This window comes from Indicator indicator, chromosome 28 (genome assembly GCF_027791375.1).
Source record: "Indicator indicator isolate 239-I01 chromosome 28, UM_Iind_1.1, whole genome shotgun sequence".
NCBI classification, from domain to species: Eukaryota; Metazoa; Chordata; class Aves; order Piciformes; family Indicatoridae; genus Indicator; species Indicator indicator.
This window is the reverse complement of record NC_072037.1, coordinates 13,055,950-13,073,984: the sequence shown is the minus strand read 5'-3', so window position 1 is coordinate 13,073,984 and position 18,035 is coordinate 13,055,950. Positions and strand designations below refer to the sequence as shown.

The 18,035-nt window shown below is 60.3% G+C and overlaps 2 protein-coding genes across 9 annotated transcripts; one reads left to right on the top strand and one right to left on the bottom strand.

Moving 5' to 3' along the window:
* The first annotated feature begins 2,537 nt into the window (after positions 1-2,537).
* On the top strand, positions 2,538-6,409 carry NTMT1 (N-terminal Xaa-Pro-Lys N-methyltransferase 1). 6 transcript variants are annotated; one of them, XM_054393444.1, is made up of 5 exons: positions 2,538-2,559; positions 3,449-3,508; positions 4,705-4,894; positions 5,080-5,332; positions 6,015-6,409. In XM_054393444.1, the coding sequence occupies exons 3-5, from the start codon at positions 4,733-4,735 to the stop codon at positions 6,269-6,271; spliced, it is 672 nt and encodes a 223-aa protein (XP_054249419.1). In that variant the 5' UTR covers positions 2,538-2,559; positions 3,449-3,508; positions 4,705-4,732; the 3' UTR covers positions 6,272-6,409. The 6 variants fall into 6 exon arrangements, with proteins under 6 accessions (XP_054249419.1, XP_054249423.1, XP_054249422.1 ...); XM_054393448.1 differs by having other exon boundaries at positions 4,699-4,894; XM_054393447.1 differs by lacking the exon at positions 2,538-2,559 and adding an exon at positions 2,863-2,895 and having other exon boundaries at positions 5,173-5,332.
* Positions 6,410-8,338: 1,929 nt separating this feature from the next.
* Positions 8,339-11,548, bottom strand: ASB6 (ankyrin repeat and SOCS box containing 6). Of its 3 annotated transcripts, XM_054393449.1 has the most exons (6): positions 11,436-11,548; positions 10,570-10,751; positions 10,118-10,224; positions 9,693-9,801; positions 9,203-9,289; positions 8,339-9,070 (listed from the first exon to the last, which is right to left on the bottom strand). In XM_054393449.1, exons 1-6 carry the CDS (start codon positions 11,546-11,548, stop codon positions 8,397-8,399), a joined length of 1,272 nt encoding a protein of 423 aa, XP_054249424.1. In that variant the 3' UTR covers positions 8,339-8,396. The 3 variants fall into 3 exon arrangements, with proteins under 3 accessions (XP_054249424.1, XP_054249425.1, XP_054249426.1); XM_054393450.1 differs by lacking the exon at positions 9,203-9,289; XM_054393451.1 differs by lacking the exon at positions 9,693-9,801 and having other exon boundaries at positions 8,945-9,070.
* Between the last annotated feature and the right edge of the window lie 6,487 nt (positions 11,549-18,035).

Below are 18,035 nucleotides of genomic sequence, written 5' to 3'. Positions count from 1 at the left end.
CACCCTGGGTACAACAAACACTTTCTGTACTGCTGGGGGGTTCCAGCAGGGTCAGTGGCGGTGCCTCAGCCTCCCAGTGAGAGCCACCAGCCAAGGGAGTGAGGTGAGATGGCCCAAGCCATGCTGGGTGGCCACCTGGCCAGAAGAATTGCCTAACAGGCATCATCTGGGGACAGTGACAGGTGACAGGGACATGAGACACCCTGCCCAGCCTCCTGGGGAGGAGCATGGCACCCTCCCACCCCCTTAGCCCCCTCCTCACCGGGCACTGGTGACCTGTGTTTGCTTTTGGGAAGTGGTGCTGGCCTCTGTCCCCAGGACACCTGAACTTCTTTTGAGAGCAGGATAACCCAAACAACTTTGGGTTTTGGCTCCAAAGGCCCTGGGTGATGTGGGATGCATCCTGCACCAGTACCCAGCAGAAGGCTGGCACCAGGGCTGGGAGATGAGTGATGAGAGAGCATGGCCAGTGCCAAGGGACCCACGTCTCTGCCACCCCTCAGAGCGCCTTGGTGGCTCTTGGCAGAGCAAGGAGCAGCCCTGACCTAATTCCTTCTGACTTCCCAAGCCTTGGCCACAGCGTGGAGGCAGCTGAAGGAGCTGGGTGGACGTGGGCAGATTTGGCCAGGGTCAAACCCTGCTGCCTTGGCAGGGCCAAGTAGGAGGCAACATCCTGCCTGGGTCCTAGCAAAGCACCTCGGGGCTCTGCCCTGGGCCTTGGAGCTTGATTGCTCTGTTAACGGGCAGCGGGTGCCCGGCAAGACCCAGGTCAGTCGCTACCAAGGGAAGAGCTGTGCCAGCGGCAGGACCTGCCTTGCACATCACCTGCAACAACATGTGCCAGACTGGTCACCTCTCCTCCAAAATGATAGTGCAAAATTAATTAGAATTAATTAATCAGAAAAGGGTAATAAGGGTGATTAAGCACCTGGGGAAAAGAATTTAACAACCACCCCGGCCCTGCTCCCGAGGAATGCCGGCAGCGCAGGTGATTGCCCCGAGCCACGATGAGTGACAGGGAGGAGAGGGTGAAGGGAAAGAAGTGAGCTGGGGCTGGGGTCCGGGGGGTTTCTGTCTCGTCACACAAGGGATGACCCAGGGACAAGACTGAAAGTGGGCAGAGGAGAAGCATTCCCCAGACCGCGGGGAGGGAGCAGGCGGCTCTGCGGCGTGGCCAGAGCTGCTGCTGCCACATGGATTTGCAGAGCTGGCTTGGCACAACCCGGCCCCCAGATTGGACCTGTCCCCAGCAGAGTGGGACTCAAAAGGGGGTCTCCGTGGTGGGACTGCCCTCTCCAGCCCTAGCCCTTTGCTGGGCTCAGGAGCGTGGGGAGCTGAGGGACACCAATACAGTTCCTTCTCCACTCTTAATTTCCAGCTGCAGGCTCTTACCTCAGTAACAACGAGACAAACCCAGAGGGGACACCACAGGTGGCATTGGCCCCACTGAGGGGGCAAAGGGGAACCTCAGCACCAGAGGACAGGAGCACTGTCAACTTGCTGACACCACCAAAGGTTCTGAAGTGGGGAGGGATGGAGGTGGCTGAAGATCAGGGGAGGCGATGAGCTCTGCTGTCATCCCACGACTGGAGACCTTCACCGGGGAGGGTGGCAGCGGCCCCAAAGGGAACGGTGCCAATGGCGCAGGGAGGGCACAGCTGTGACGAGCCCAGCAGCCCTCATCATGCCCTGCTGGCGGGACGTGGTGGGCAGGGTGAGCGTAGGAGTGGGCACAGAGGTGGGCACAGTAATAGGTGGAGGGTTGGGCAGTGACGTGCAGAGGTAGACACAGTGCTGGCTGGGCGCAGGGGCTGGCAAGCGTCCGGTCCTCCCCCCCTCACGACGTACCGAAGTTCCCGCGGCGGCGGCAGTGCAACGGCAGGACAACAGCGCCGCCCTGTGGCCGCGGAGGGAACAGGAGGGACCGCGCCGGGACCGCTCCAGGACAAGGACAACGGCGGGACAGTGACGACGGCAGCAGCAGGAACGGGCCGAGTCAGAGAGTACAGACGGACAGCCCGAGCTCTACCCCGACACCCCCTCGGCTGCCTTGTGCTGCTCACCCTGACCCCGCCGCCCTGTCCCGTGCCATCCCGCCGCGTGCCTGCGGGCCGGAGCCGGGAGCCGTTAGTTACACCGTGCAGGCACACACAGGGCGCGCCGGGCCCTGCACCGGGGCGGAACGGGGACCTCTCACTGCCTCGGAGAGAGCTGCGGCTCCTGCCCGGGCCACCCCGGCCTGCCCTGCTACTCCTCGGTCTGGCCCAGTGCTACCCGGTCCCAGTGCTCGCCGCTGATTCCCAGAGGCCCCCTAGTCTGCCCCAGTCCCCCCCAGCCTGCCTCAGTGCCCCTCAACCTGTCCCAGTGCCCTCCAGTCCGTCCCAGCGCCCCCGCTCCATGCCGCCCCCCCGCGGACACGGCCAGTAGGCCACGAGAGAACTCCCGCCCCCCCGCTCTGACCTCACGCAGACGTCACGGCGACCGCTGATAGCTGGTTGGTGCCCACACCCGCCCGTCACGGCCGGGGCGGGGCCACACGGAGCGCGGCCGCCGGCGGAGGTAACCGGGGGGCAACCGGGAGGGCGGACTCGGGGGTCGCACTCGGGGGTCGCGGCAGGACCAGGCACTGCCCAACCCCGGGGCTACACTCTGCTTGCTTGTGCCCGCAGCGGCGGGGGCGAGAGACCGAAGAAGCTGCCAGCGCCGGGCTCGGCCTTCCCCGGCTGGCAGAGCCGCGGCCTGCGGGGCTCCCGGGAAGGGCCCACACCGCAGCCCGGGAGGGTCGCCGGCCCCAGGTTGGGAGCACCGGGAAACGGCTGGGTTGGGCCTCGGACCAGAAGCGACCCCGCGTACCCCCAACAGGCAGGGCTGCAGGACTCCTCCCAGCCCTTGGAGGTGATCCCCACTGCCCCCTAAGGCTCCTGGGGAGCTCTCCCAGCCCGTGCACCCCCGGTCCCTACCGCCCTCCAGGCTGCCAGCGGCCCCACGGGTGGGCAATGGGCCCCACAGAGGGGCGAAACACCCCCCACGCCCCCCGTAAAAGCGAGCACCTGCCCCCTGTCAGCCGGGGAGCCTTCGGGGGCTGCACTGGGGTCTGCACTGGGGGGTTGGGTCACCTCGCTGGGCACTTTACCCCTGCCAGTGGCCTGTGACACCCTGAAAAATGTCACCAGGGGGTCACCCATTCAAATCTGGGGGTAAGGAAGGGGTGACAGGGCTGGGAGCACAAATTGGGGTCACAGCATATGGGATCAGGAAGCAGTGGTGCTAGAAGTGGGGCCAGACCCCCGCATGCTCAGCCTTCAGCCCTCTCAGAGTGGTCCCAGAGGGTGCCCACAGGGTGGGGGTGGCTCTTACCTGTGGCTCCCTGGGGCTGTGGTCGGCCTGGCTGTCCCTGGTGGGGCTGAGGTGGTGGTTTGGGGCTGAATCCCAGCTCTTCATCCCACAGCTCCCAGCACAGAGCAGCTCTCAGCCTCAAGCCAAGCTGGATTTCCCTCAGTGAGCTGAGGTGAGATGTGTCCCCAGGCTCTGCAGGGCCACTCAGGGGCACCCAACCTGCCTGAGCTGCCATAGCAAAGGTTTTGGGCCTGAAGGGACATTTCCAGCAGACTCAGGCCCTGAATTCCAGATATTTCTTTCTTTGTAGGGATATTTGAAGTCCTCACATTCACCCTTTGGCCACCTCAGATCCAGTTTCTAGTCCTCAGTGCAGTTAATGAGCTCCACAGGAGTGTGAATTATGGGATGCCCAGGGAGGGGGGTTACAGCTGGCATTGCTGACTGCACCCTGACTTTGTTAGGTTGCAGGCACCTAGCCTGGGGTCACAGCTTGGATTTACACTCCTCAGGTAGTGGCTTAGGGTAACTTTTAGCAACCCAAAGTGTAATTGGGAGTGACTGATGGGGCTCTCAGCACAGATCACAGCATGGTAGGGCTTGGAAGTCCCATCCCCCTGCCAAGCCAGGGTCACCTAGAGAAGGTCACAGAGGAACACATCCAGGCAAGTTTGGAATGGCTCCAGAGATGGAGATTCCAGCACCTCTCTGGGCAGCCTGCTCCAGGGCTCCCTCACCCTTAAATGACAAAAGTTCCTCCTCCTGTTCAGATGGAACTGCTGATGTTCCAGTTTGTGCCCATTGCCCCTTGTCCTGCCACTTGATCAGCATTGATCAGATCCTCCCTCAGGCTGATCGTTTGCAGGCTAAACAGCCCCACTGCTCTCACTGTCTCCATCAGGGATGTTCCAGTCCCCTCAGCAGCTTTGCAGCCCTTTGCTGTCCCCTCTCCAGCAAGTCACTGTCCTTGAACCAGGAAGCCCAGAGCTGGACTCAGTACTCCAGCTGTGGCCTCAGCAGGGTAGATAAAGATGACATTGGTAGAACATGAGGGCAGGCAGAGCAGGGGAAAAGGGTGAGGCAGCCTTTAAAATAATTGAGTGCAGAGCTGAGTAAGGCTGCAGAGTGCCCAGGCTGGGGCTCTGGAGCTTGGTGGTCTCCAGAAGACACCAGGAATTGGATCTTTGTCCTTTCTTGCTCTCAGCTGAAGGGGTTTGCAGCTTGAAGTGGCCCTGGCTAAGGGGGAAGGGGTGAGAAGCAGAGCTTTGGGTACTCACAGAGTTGGCTGTGCCTGGTTCTCGGGGGGGGTGTGCCATGGCTCTGCAGGCCCTGGCCCTCACTCTGGTTTGTCCCTTCCTGGAGGAGCAGCGAGTGCCACGCGGGCCCCTCGGGCAGCATGACCAGCGAGGTGGTGGAGAATGAGTTTGAGTTTTACTCCAAGGCAGAGAAGTACTGGAAGGATGTGCCAGCCACCGTGGATGGCATGCTGGGGGGCTATGGCCACATCTCCAGCATTGACATCAACAGCTCCAGGAAGTTCCTGCAGCGCTTCCTGCGGGTAGGTGGCACAGAGGGGGGCACACTCCCAGAGCCCTGCCCCAGCAGGGAGCTGGCCTCTTCCAGCCCAGGTGTTCTATGGGGGGGTCTGTGGCACGTGCACTGGGAGAGCCTTGCCCTGCAGTGGTGCCCGTCCCCTGTGGGTGCCCGGCAGCAGGGCTCAGCCCCTCCTGGTTATCGTTCCAGGATGGTCCCAACCGGACGGGCACCACCTGCGCCCTGGACTGTGGGGCTGGCATCGGCCGCATCACCAAGAGGCTGCTGCTGCCCCTCTTCCAGACAGTGGACATGGTGGACGTGACAGAGGACTTCCTCACCAAGGCCAAGAGCTACCTGGGCGAGGAGGGCAGGAGGGTGCGCAACTACTTCTGCTGCGGCCTGCAGGACTTCATCCCTGAGCCAAACTCCTACGATGTCATCTGGATCCAGTGGGTCATTGGTGAGGGTCGCTGGGGGGAGGGGGTCTTGCCAGCCTGTCCTCCTCTGGCTTCCCCCTTAGGGGCAGGTGCCCCTCACGCTGGGGAGAGCAGCTTGAGGTCTCCATGAGGGATGAGCATCACAGCACAGGTGGGGGCTGCCTCCCAAGCCTTCAGAGGCCAGGGCAGAGGTGGGGGTTGGGTGGAGCTGGAGAGAGCACATGGACACAAGTTAGACACCTCCAAGCTAGAGCTGTCACCTGCAGCTGGCTCAAGGAAGACTTTCTCCTTTCTTTTTGTTTTTGCACTGTGCTGCAGACCCTTTCCACTGAGCCCCAGCCACCTCCAGCCCTTCCCCCCCAGCAAAGCCCTTTGTGATGGCAGAGAGGGGGCAGGGCCTCAGTGAAGCCTTGAACAGGGGCTAGTGCCACCTGCAGTGTCCCCTCTGGGTTTCTGTGGTTGTTGTTACTAAGACCAAGAGCCTGCAGCTGGACATTAAGAATGGAGAAGGAGCAGGATTGGTGTCCCTCAGCTCACCAAGCTCCTGAGCCCAGCACAGGGTCAAGGCTGGCGCTGAAAGTCACACCAGAGTCTCACCTTTTGAGTCTCACTCTGCTGGGGACAGATCCAAGATCGGGGCCACTTTGTGCCCTCTCCCACCTCAGGTGCCCCCTGTGCCCTCTAAGCCCTGCTCTGCCCTTGCAGGACACCTGACTGACAATCACCTCTCCGACTTCCTGCGGCGCTGCCGCGCCGGGCTGCGGCCCAACGGCATCGTGGTGATCAAGGACAACACGGCCCAGGAGGGGGTGATCATGGACGATGTGGACAGCAGCGTGTGCCGGGAGCTGGCCGTGGTGCGCAGGCTGATCCGCAGCGCCGGCCTGCGCCTGCTGGCCGAGGAGCGCCAGGAGAACTTCCCCGACGAGATCTACCACGTCTACACCTTCGCCATGAGATGAGCCTGGCCGGGGGAGGGGCGAGGACGGTGCCTGCCCCGCGGGGTGGTGGCTGGCGAGGAGGGTCCTAACCCTCCCCCCTCCCCGTCTCTCCAGGGCTTTGTCTTCCGAGCTGCTGCTGGTTGTGATTTGCCAAATACATTCTCCTGCTGTTGCAACTTCTGCACCTGGCCTTTGTGGGACACGGCCCTGGCACAGAGCCACCCTGCAGGGACTCTCTGCCAGCAAGAGGCAGTTCTGTGGGCACCAGCTGGTTGCTGACCGTGGTTGGACAGGGCTCTGCAGGAGCTTGGAGCTCCTCTGAGGGGGGGCTTCTGTTACAAGAGCAGGAGCTCAGACCACCTCTGAGGGTCTGGGCTCCCTTCCTTGCTTGGGTGCTTGATCCCTTCCTGCCCTCAAGCTCACTGCTGCTCACAGCAGCACCCTGGGCATGGCAAGGTGGAGAAACCTCTGCCCCTTCCCTGTGCTGGGGAAACACCACCATTAGTCTGAGGCTTTGTGGGGACTTCTTCAAAGCCATGAGCAAGTGTCCCCCATGTGCAGCAGAAGAGGAAGTGGCTGTCACCTGGGTCCTCCACATCCTCCTCCAGGGAAGGAGAGAGCTCAGATAAGCTTGGGAGGAGCTGCTGTGCTCTGGGTGTTACCTGGGAACCACCGAGCTGCCTCTGACCCCACCTCCTCCTTGGCCACCTCCAGAGTGAACCCAGCTTTGGCCACTGGCACCACTGCTTGCCAGGTGGCAGAGCCCACACAGGCCCCTGCCACAGCCTGTGCCTCCACCCAGGCTCACACAGAGCTCCCTGCTCCAGCCCAGCTCTCCCCCAGGAGAATCCAGCCCCTTGTGTTTGCAAAAGGCCTCATTTAATTGTTCAGTGCCCACTGCAGACCCCAGGGGAGTTCTGATCACATCATTATTATATAATCAGCTCCAGTTCCATGGGAGGGGAGATGCTGCCAGGAGGGCAGTGGGGGAGACAACCCTTTCCAGACCCACCTGCTATCAACTGTACCTGCTCAGAAGAGATTTTTCCTGCTTCCATCCTCTCTTGCATCTGTCCCCCATGACAAACCAACCCCAAAGCAGCACAAACTGAGGGCTCAGCCCTGTGGCCAGTCTTTGGCACGTCATGAGGAAGCAGGTGCCCAAAGGAGGGAGCCAGAAGATGTGGCAAGGCTGGGACATGGAGACCTCCAAGTGCAAACCCCAGAATTTGGAGCTTCCAGTAGCAGCTTGGAAAGAAAAGTCTGAGTGGTGCTGCAATTCCTTGTGGCTGGGAAGGAGGCACTGGAGACCAAGGTCCTGGGAGCAGTCAGCAAGGGAAGGAGCCGAGGGAGGCTCCTCCACAGGGACGGAGGCCCAAGGCACTCAACAGCTCCCTGCCCCTTCCTCCTCCATGCACAGGGAACAACATCCATTTGTGTGTTCTGGAGTCCAGCACCTCCGATGTCCTTTGTGGATGGTCCTCTATGCCAGGATGGGATGCTCCCAGCAGAGCCTCAGAGGGTGCTGAGCAGCCACCCACCCTGGCCAGCCCTGCCCCTCAGCTCTGCCCTGCTGCTGCCTTCAGAAGCCTGGGCAAGCAAGGAAGGCATCCATGTGAAGATGCTGGACCTGCCTGCAGTACCAGACAGGAGGCAGGAAGCCAGGCCAGGGATGCCAGGACCCTCCTGGCACAGGAACACCTCCCAGCACCCCAAGGCATCTCCTGACTCCATCACTTGCCTAAGGCACTGCATCACCCACCCTGGACCTGGCAGGGTTGGCACTGCCCATCCAGTCCAACCACCCCAACACAGCCCCACTGCTCCTGTCCACCAGACACTAACCAGCACCCTGCTCCCCAATGCCCAGGGACTCTGCACCCCTGGGAGGCCACAGGGCTCTGCCCACCCTCCCAGAACTGCCACATAGCAACCAACCTCCAGTTGTGTACAGAATGCCCAGAAAGGAACCCCCCAACAACAGCAGGCAGGGACACCCTGGGCAGTGCTGGCCGTGTGTGGGCACAGGGACGGCGTGGGGGCAGTCCAGGCACTGCAGAGCAAGAACTGCCCCGGGGCACAGAGGTGGTGGCTGTAGGCACCCCCACGACCATCAAGTGGGCAGAGGGAGAGGCATCAGTCAGGCTCAGAGGTCCTGGTGGCCAGCAGTGTGGTCGATGAGGAGGTACCACTTCAACCTGTCTGGGAGAGGTAGAGCCTTGATTTTGACATCCACTGGCCAGGGCTTAAGGCGCTGCCGGATGAAGACCCTGCAGAGATGCTTCAGTGCCTGTGGGGAACGCTCCAGCTGCTTCAGGGAGCAGAAGAGAGTCCTGACCTTTTCCCCGTGGTACCTGCAGCTGCTGGTGTTGACTTCGAAGTTGCTGGGCAGCTGGATGGCTTGGGAGCTGGCCATCATCAGCTCCAGCAGGGTCTGGCCCTTCTGCAGCAGGTCTGCAGAGAAGTTGTCGTCCTCAGGGCCACTGAGGTGCGAGCAGAGGCACTCGAAGATGATGTGGAAGCCTGACCAGCAGGAGGGACCATGCACGGAGCAGTTGTAGGCAGCCCCTGACTCCAGCAGGAAGCGCAGCAGTGCGAAGTGGCATTTGAAGCTCTTGAAGCAGAGGTGGGTGAGGGACTCAGGGGCTGGGCACTCGCTGGGGTTGGCACCGTGGGCCAGCAGCAGCTGTGTGATGCGGAAGCAGAAGTGGCTGATCACCTGTGCCTCCTCCTGGCTGCTGCACACCATCTCTCCCAGCAGGAAGATGATGTAGGTGAAGACAGTGTCACCATCCTTGGTGGTGGCCCTGACATCTGCACCTGAAGGAAGGGACAGAGAATGTCACTGGCACCCTAGAATGGCACTGATGGGCTCCTCTCTCACTCCAGCAGGAAGGGGTTGAGGGGGGCAGTGCCTGGGGCTGTGCCTGGAAGGGAAAGGCTCTCCCTCACCTCCCTCCAGGAGGAGCCGAATGCTGTCAGTGTTGTGGATCTGGACCCCATCACTGCTGGCCAGGGCATGCAGCAGAGCAGTCTTGCCTGCAAGGGAGCAACAGGGCAGTCAGAGGGCAGTGGGGGGACACCCCAAGAGGCATCCTGACAGCCAGATGGCCAAGCACAGGCAGAGACAACCCTTCCCCTTCTGGCAGGCTTCTGTCCCGGTGATGGTGGCACAGCTGTGGAGACAGGGTCACAGGCCACATGTGCTGGGGTGGTGTTGGCCACAGAGGGCATATGTGCCACAGTAGAGCTTTAGGGTGTGTGGGCACCACAGGACTATGGAGGCACAGCCCCAAGGCAGAGCTGCTTTCAGCCCCCTTCTGCCCCAACAGCCAGACCAGGAAGAGAAAACAGGACAGGGAGGGCCTACAGCCTTGCACCGCCTGCACCCCAGCCTGCAGGCACGCTGCACCCCCTGCGCCCCAGCCTGCAGCACACAGACCGTTTTTGTCAGCTGCATTGACATCAGCTCCCAGCTGGAGCAGCCTCTGGAGGCAGGGCAGTCGCTCAGGCTCCTCACTGGCCAGATCCAGGGGGCTGCTCTCATGGATCTACAGAGCAACAGGAGGGAAAGAAACCCAACCACCACTAAGTACTAAAGAGAACCCATGAGCCCCAAAGATCGAAGTGAGCTTCCCCTGGTTTGTCTGCCCCAGTCTCCTCCCACCCATCAGAGCCGAAGGCAGCTGCAGCTTCTGCCACAGCCCTGGAGCCCTGCAGACACAGGAGGTGACCAAGGGGCCCCAGGAGGTGGGGAGCAGGGAGGGCTGTGCCCACTCACAGGTCCCTTCTAGCTATGTCTCAGGGGCTCGGCTAGGGCCGGGGATGGGCGGGGCCAGGGGCAAGGGGCCACGGCCAGGGCTGTACCCGGTCCCTGCGGTTGATGTCGGCGCCGTGCTGCACCAGGAGCTCCACCATGTCCGGCTGGTTGCGCAGCACCGCGATGTGCAGGGAGGTGTAGTAGGTGACTGGATCTGAGGACAAAACCCCACAGGCAGACAGAACTCAGGGCAGGCCTGGCACAGGCCTCCCAGCTCCTGCTTTTGCAACAGCTCCATCTCTGGTAAAAGTCGTCCCCACCCCCCCCCACCCCCCCCCCAAAAAAAAAAAGCTGCAAATCTGTCCCCAAGCCCCTGGGTACACCCAGACGGTCCTCATGGCTGGGCCTGGACAAGGCACACCCACACTGTCCTGGCACGGAGCAGGGCTCTGGTCTGGCAGTACCTTTCTTTCTGCCCCAGCTATAACTACCTCCCAGGGCAGCTTCTCACCAGCTCGCTCCCCATGGCCAGGCCCAGTCCCCTTGCCCCCAGCCCTACCTTCAAAGCTGAGATCAGCTCCAAACTCCAGCAGGATTTCTGCAGCAGGGACAAGCCCCAGCTCAGTGACCTTCAGCAGGGCATAGCTCACACCCTCCTGGTAGAACGGGGAGTGGGTCTCCCTCTCCAGGACTCGTCTGACAGCTGAGAGCTGGCTCCTGTCACTGCCCAGACAGGCAGGGCTGGAGGGGCACAAAAGCCACCAGTCAGTCTCCCAGCTAATGGCACACATCTCGGGGGTGTGCCAGGGTCAGAGCAGCAGCAGGGAGGAAGAGAAGTCCCTGGGGTCCACTCCTGGTGTTGCAAGCACCAGGTGTGACTTGTTGACTGTGGGGTTATGCAACAGCAGCAGAGCACAGCTGAGCCTCCATTGAGGCTGTTCCTGGGGAGCACACACAGCCCATGCCTGCTCTGTTCCATCCCCACCCTCCCCAAGACCAGCAGCCAGGGGAGAGGCTGTGGGACCAGCTGGGGGTTTGTTCCCAGCCTGGGCTGTGTCTGAAAGGCTGTTCAGAAGGGGCTGTGGGGATAGGATGAGAGGCAATGGAAAGATTTAGGTTGGACATTAAGAGGAAGTTCTTCAAACTCTGGGTGGTGAGACACTGGAACAGGTTGCCCAGGGAGGTTGTTGAGGCCCCATCCCTGGAGACAATCAAGGTCAGACTTGACATGGCCCTGGGCAGCCTGATCCAGTTGGAGATGTCCCTGCTGACTGCAGGGGGGTTGGACAAGACGACCTTTGAGGGTCCCTTCCAACCTGAAGCAATCTGTGAGTCTATGACCTGGGTCACATCACTGAGTCCAACCACCACACCCCCAACACCAAGTAGCTTCTCAGCCCCAGCACTCTGCCTCTGCCCTCTTACCTCTCCAGGCTGCTCTGCTGCTCCGTATCCTGCATGGGCAGCAGCCCCAGGATCTCGTCCACCAGGGGCTGGTACTCGAAGATGATCCTTCGGAAGCCGTGGAGGAAGGGCATGGTGCTCTGCTCCGCACAGCCGCCCGGGGGCCTGCTGCATGGCACTGCCCTCCTCCCGCTGGCAGCCTCCGGCGGGCAGCCCCTGCTGCTGCCTGCTCTCCCAAGGGATTTTCCCCTCCTTTTAAAGCAAAAAGCCTTTTCAGCAGCTTTTCATTTACGAAGCCCTACAGACACCACACCACCACCCCCCCCCTCTTCCCCTCCCTCATGCATTTCTAAAGGACACCGCCGCCCGCTCCTCCTCCCACCGCCGGCGGAGCTGCGCCAGGATTATCTCCCGCGGGCAGAGCCGAGGCCGCGGTTATCGGGGCGCGGCCGCCACCAGAGCCCGGCCCAGGGCCCACCCTGCTCGCAGTGACGCTGCCACAAGCCCCCCACGCTGGGGGGGACGGCGGAAGGGCAGAGCGGGGCGGTCTGGGGTGCCCGGCAGACACACGCCCTCTGCGGAGAGAGCAGGGCCGGAGCAGCGCTCCCGGTAACCTCCCGAGACTGGAACCGGTCCGGGGACCACCAACCCTGCAGCGGCACCCCCGGGGAAGGGATGGAGGTCGCTAGACCTCGCCGCGCCCCACGGGGCAAAGCGCAGAGCCCCTTAAACCCCACTGCCATCACCGCAGGGGCACAGGGCAGAAACCGCCGAGACCCACCGGGACGATCCTGCAGCCCCTGCCCGCGGGGCGAGGCACCGGCAGCGGCCGCAGAGCCCCCGAGCTGCGCGGGGCGGGGTGGGGGAAGAACCGGAGCCTCAACCAATCCTCCTGCCCTCACAGAGCTCCCACCGGGACGCTAAGCGCTACCACACGCCGCCTCTTACCTGCCCGAGCCGCCGGCGGAACCGGAAGTAGCCGTGGTACCGGGAGGGGCGGGGCTTCACGGGGCAGGGCAGCACGCGGCCGGCAGGGGGCAGCACGCGGCCGGGAGCGGCGCGGCAAGCAGGGAGGAGCCTGAGGGGGCGGACCGGGAACCCCCGGGACACCCCCTCCGGGACACCCCCGGTACCTGACCTCGGTGCACCCCTGGGTTCAACCCCCGGTACACGCAGCCGCTGCCCCGCTGGGTGCAAGCCCCTCGGTGCACGTCCCCGGTGCAACCCCTCCAGTGAAATACCCGAAGCGCCACCGCCCCCCGGAATACCACCCTCCGGAGCACCCCTCCGGGGCACAACCCGGTGCAGTCCCCATCACAACCCCCTGGGGCACCCCTCCCGTGTCACCTACCGGGGTACATCTCGGTGCAACCCCTCCGGTGCACGCCCATGGTGTAACCCCCGGGGCACCCTCCCGGTGCAAACCACCGGTGCGCACTCTCGGTGCCACCACCCTGTGCCCGCCCCCGTACCCGCCCCGGTGCACGCCCCCGCGCTACCCTCAGAGAACGGGCAGAGCCTTGCGCGCTCCCGCGGTGCTCGCTCCGCCCCTGCACGCGTGGGTGTGGCTCTGGGTGTGGCTGCGTGGGTGTGGTTCCGTGACGTCACGTAGCCCAGTTCCCCATGCCGCCGAGCACCTAGTCCTGGGGTGGCTCCAAACAAGCACAGCCAGGCCAGGGAACCCTGCATGGGGTGGGTTGGGCAGTCGTGACCCTCACCCCAACCCTGGGTACCTCCTCACTGCTGCTGGCGGCTGGGCAAACCCTGGACCCTCCTGGTCAGGGTAAAGCCCAAAGTCCTCGGGTAAAGCCCTGGACCCTCTGCAGCTGGGGTGGCAACACCGGGCACGGTCACTGTCCCCAGGCTGCGCAGGGTGCAACCCTCCACCAGGCTCCGTTCCCGGGAGGATTCCTCCCTGCACTCCCGCGAAAGGAGGGCTGCTTGGCGTGGGACATCTCACTGCCACCTCCGGGCCAAACCGCGCTGGTCCTGAGGAGGAGAGAAGACCTCGGGGGTGTTCCAAAGGGCCCCAGCAGCCTGGCTGTGCCCCCCCCCCCCACCTCCCCGGGGGGAAAGGAGGCTTTGGGGGTGCAGTGTGGGGCCGAACCAGCTCAAAACTTGCCCTGGAACATGTCAAGAGAAAAGACCCAAGGACTGAAACCCTCCCTGGCCATCAGTGCAGAGAGGCTGGGGTGGGACAGGGCACAGGGAGCCCTTCCTGGAGCGTTCTGCCAGGGTCGCGCCACAAGCCACAGCCTCCGGGGAGGTGACTCCCCATCCCCGCGGGTTTTGGGGCTGAAAAAAAAAATCAAAACATTTGCAAAGAGGGACGTGGTGAGCCCAGGCTGTCTGAGTGCCCGCTGGAAGCACAGCTGGGCTCTGCCCACCGTGCTCCCCACGGCCCTGGCGGGGCGGGTGGGAAGAATGCAGGCTGGCGATCCATCAGGGAGCCAGAGCACAGCCAGCGAGCAGAGAGGGGCATTTTAGGAGGAAAGCCAGGGAAATTTGATCATTAAGAAATCCTCCTGGCTGTCTGGGGGAATTTAATTAAATTGCTGGAAAGGGCTGTGAGCACATCTGGATCCAATATGTGCAGTTTTGATTTTTTTTCTTTCTTTTTTTTCTTTTTTTTTTTTTTTTAGTTCACTCTTTTCCCATCTCGCTCTTGAAGGGGGGGGGGGGGGAGGAATAAAAGGGAAATAGCAGAGCCACAGAGTATTGGTTCATCTGGGACTGGGATTCCTGGCAGGGAAAGAAAGAGAGGGAGAGAAAGCAAGCAAAAGAAAGAGGCAGAAGCAGAGGGAATAAGAGAGCTGGGAGAAAAACCTTCACCAAGGGCCTGGCTGGGGTGGTTTTAATGCCAGCAACCACAGAGGCAAGGAGCCGGAGGGACTGGGGGGAGCTGGGAGAGCTGGAGGGGAGAGGAATCACAGAATCGTTTTGGTTTTAAGATCTCTGAGTCCAGCCATTAACCCAGCACTACCAAGGAGCCAGCACATGGCACTTGGCACTTTCAGGGCCTGGCAGAGGAGGGGAAAAGAGGAGTTGCTCAATGGATAAAGGCCGTTCCTGCAGGGACCAGCAGGGCTGGGCTGGGGGGGCTCCTGCAGCAAGAGCCCCCTCCAGCCATCACCCTGCAGGCAGCACTGCCCAGACCCTGACCAGCCTGATGCTCTTGGGGAACAGGATGGAGATGCTCTGGTCCCCAGCACCGGGCATGACATTGGCTGGGCACAGCTCTGGTTTAAGCAGAGGGGGCAGGCAGCCCTGACTGCCAGTGCCAGAGAAGGGACTGACCCCTGGGCATCTGTCCCCAGAGCGAGCCAGATGCCACCAAGCCTCCATCATCTGCCATGCTCTGCTCCTTACTATCTCCTTACTCCAAACATCCTCTTCACAGTGGAGCTGAGGAACATCTCCACAGTAAGAAAACCCCTTCCAAGCCACCCTGGTTTCTCTGCACAGAAATATCCGCTGGGAAAGGTGCTGGGAATATTCTGGAGAAGGAGCAGCTGGGTACCACAGGGAGCAGCACCACCCCAGGCAGTGCCCCAGGAGTGCTCCAATGAGCTCACCACATCCACCAGCACCATCTGAGGGTGTGCAGGAGTGCTGGGGCTGGCAGGGCACATCCAGATCTGTGCCGTTGTGAATGCTGTGGAATTGTGAGAGGAACCCCTTGGGGAGACACAACACAGGGTTGCCAAAGAACGCTCAGACACCAAAAGCCTGAGGGACTGGCAAACAGCATCACATCGATCCCAGGGCTCCACACTGCCAACCTGGCAGGCTCTGGCCAGATGGATCCTCACCCCAAGAAGCCTGCCATGACCCTGCCAGGTTGGTGCTGCTCTGCTTCAGCAGCCCAACAGCTCCAGCTCAGCAAACCTTCCTTGCTTGGCACTGGGCAAAGCAAACCAGCTTTGCTTCACCTCCAAACCAGCCATGCTTTGTCCTCAGCATGGCCAATAGTCACCTTGCCAGCTCCAGGGCCCAATTTTAAGTACTTAAAACACTTTTTTTCACACCACCCCTTCCCCCCCAAAATCACAGAATCACAAAAACATCTAGGTTGGAACAGACCCTAAGGATCACCAAGTCCTGAGTCCACTAACCCTGCTCTGCAAGGTCCACCCCTAAACCATATTCTCAAGCACCACATCCAAACCACCTTTAAACACATCCAGGGTTGGCAACTCAACCACCTCCCTGGGCAGCCTGTGCCAATGCCTGACCACTCTTGCCATGAAAAAGAGTTAGGAAAGCACCAAGAGAGTGGATTTCAAACAACCAGGTCTCACTCAAGCTGCTTGGTGTGGCTGGTGGAGTTGAAAAAAAAAAAAAGAAAAGAAAAAAAAAAAAGATGCTGAAAGGTAAAAAAAAAAAAAAAAGAAGGCAAATCCTGCAGCTAGAGAGGAAATTGCATTAATACAGATTGTTTGATTTAAAAAAAGCAAAGTCTGACCTCTGCTTCAGAAAAGTCATTAGGCATTCCCCTTCTGAAGGGCCGGCAGGGGGATAGCACTGCAAGGGCAGTTAATTTCTCACTGACTTACTGTTCCTGCTCTGGGCGGGGAGACCTGCAAAGAGCCGGAGGGTAATTGAAGGCACCCTGCGGGAAGGTGTGCAAAGCCTTGCGTGGCTAAAGAAACTTTTACCAGACTGCTCTGATCGGGAAAAAAAAAAAAAAAAAGGAAATGTTTGCCTTCCAGTTTGTTTTTTTCAGCTTCTCCCTCTTTAATTTTTTTCCCCTCTCTTCAATTTTTTTCTTTCTTTTTTTTTTTTAACTTCTATTTATTTTCTCACTCTTTTTAAAAAATTCTCTCTTTAATCCTTTTTCTCTCTTTTTTCCCCCTCATCTTCTCTCTAATTTTTTCTCTTTCCCCCAACTTCTCTCTCTTCATTTTTTTCTCTTTTTTCCCAACTTCTCTCTTTATTTTTAACCTCTTGCCCCCAACTTCTATTTCTTTATTTTTTTCCTTTTTTTAAACTTCTCTGTCTTTATTTTTTCCTTTTTTTCCCAACTTCACTCTCTTTAATTTTTTCCTCTCTTTTTCCCAACTTCTCTCGCTTTAATTTTTTCCTCTCTTCCTCCCCTCCCCCCCAGCTTCTCTCTCTCTAATTTTTTTCTTCTATTTTTTTTCCTTTTGGTACTTTCCTTTGGAATTCTGATCCCCTTTGATCATAAGAAAAAAAAAGGAGAGAAAAAAAAGAAAAAGGTCATATTTCACCCAAAAAATATCAGCAATCACACAGGGCCCGAGGAAGTGCGAGCCCAAGGGGGTTTCACTGATGATCATTCCTTCTAATTATTTAATGCTGCGGACTTGAGGGAACGCCGCCCTGCCCCGACAGCCAGACAGTTCAGCACCGAGGGCTGGCCCCAAACAAGGAGGAGGAAGAGAGTTATAGATTGGGGCTGGGGCTGCTCTGCTCCCTCTCCCGCCCTCACCCCTTTGCGGGCCAACACCAGCCGCCCCTCCAAAATAATCACAGCAAGATGTTCCCAGCCCCCCAGCCAAGGGGGAAATGCTGGGGGAAGGATGGGGGCTTCACCGCCCTGACCAGCCAGGCTGTGTCCCCAGGGGGAGCACCTATGGACGTCTCTGTCCCCCAGATTGGTCTTTGGGCAGTTTTTCCTGAGCACGGTGACACCCCCAGCCTGGGAAGTGTCCATTCCTGCAGCCATGGTCGAAAAAAGCAGGATCAGAGAGGTACCTGGGTGAGGAGGGTGTGTCACAGGGCTGCCCCCAGAGGAGGGGACATCGCCCCTCACCCCAAAAGCACAGGGCGGGCAGGAGGGCTGAGGGAGTCAGTCCATGGCGTAGTGCACGCACCGGGAGTGTACCGCAGCGCACAGAATCGTCCTGCGCCAGCGGGGACACATCCAGTTGGGTGCTGGGCAGGGGTAGAAACTCCCATCCCTGGGGAGCAGCCAACGGGGAAGCAGGAGCAGAAAGCGGTGTGACACCAGCCCCTGATTGACACGGCCGCAGGGAGCGGGACCAGACGCTGGAGCTGACTCCTAGAGTAGCCCAAAGGCAAATAAACGGAGCCAAGAGGGCCAATAAACGGACCACAGAGCGAAACCGGACGGGGAAGGGAGGCTGGACTGCCTTGTTTGCACACCCGGAGCCCCCCGCGGAGTCAGAGAGAGCCAAAATCTGCCTTCAGCTGCACCCCTTCCAAGCTGGAGAGTTCTGGGAAGCCGCTTCCTCGTCAGGAAGATCAGATTTGGCAGCTCTGGCTGGCTCCAGGGTCTGCAGGGCTGGGGCTGGGGGCGGACAAGAGACGAAGAAATGGTTCAACAAACGTGAAAATACCCCCGGCAGGGGTCTGCCCCCCGGGGCTGCTCTGGGGCCAGTGAGGGTGAGCTCGAGGCTGGGCCCACCTTGCCCAGAGGCTGGGTGTTGAGCTCTGAGTGGCCCACAGCCCGTCCATAGCTTCCCACAGCTCATCCATAGGTACCAGCAGTCCATCCATAGGTGCCCGCAGCCTATCTGTAGGTGCCCATCATCCATCCATGGGTGCCCATAGCCCATCCATAGGTACCCGGGTGGGAGAGCACACTGCAATCAGGGAGAAATAATAACCCAGAACCTCCTCGACCGCTGCCCATCA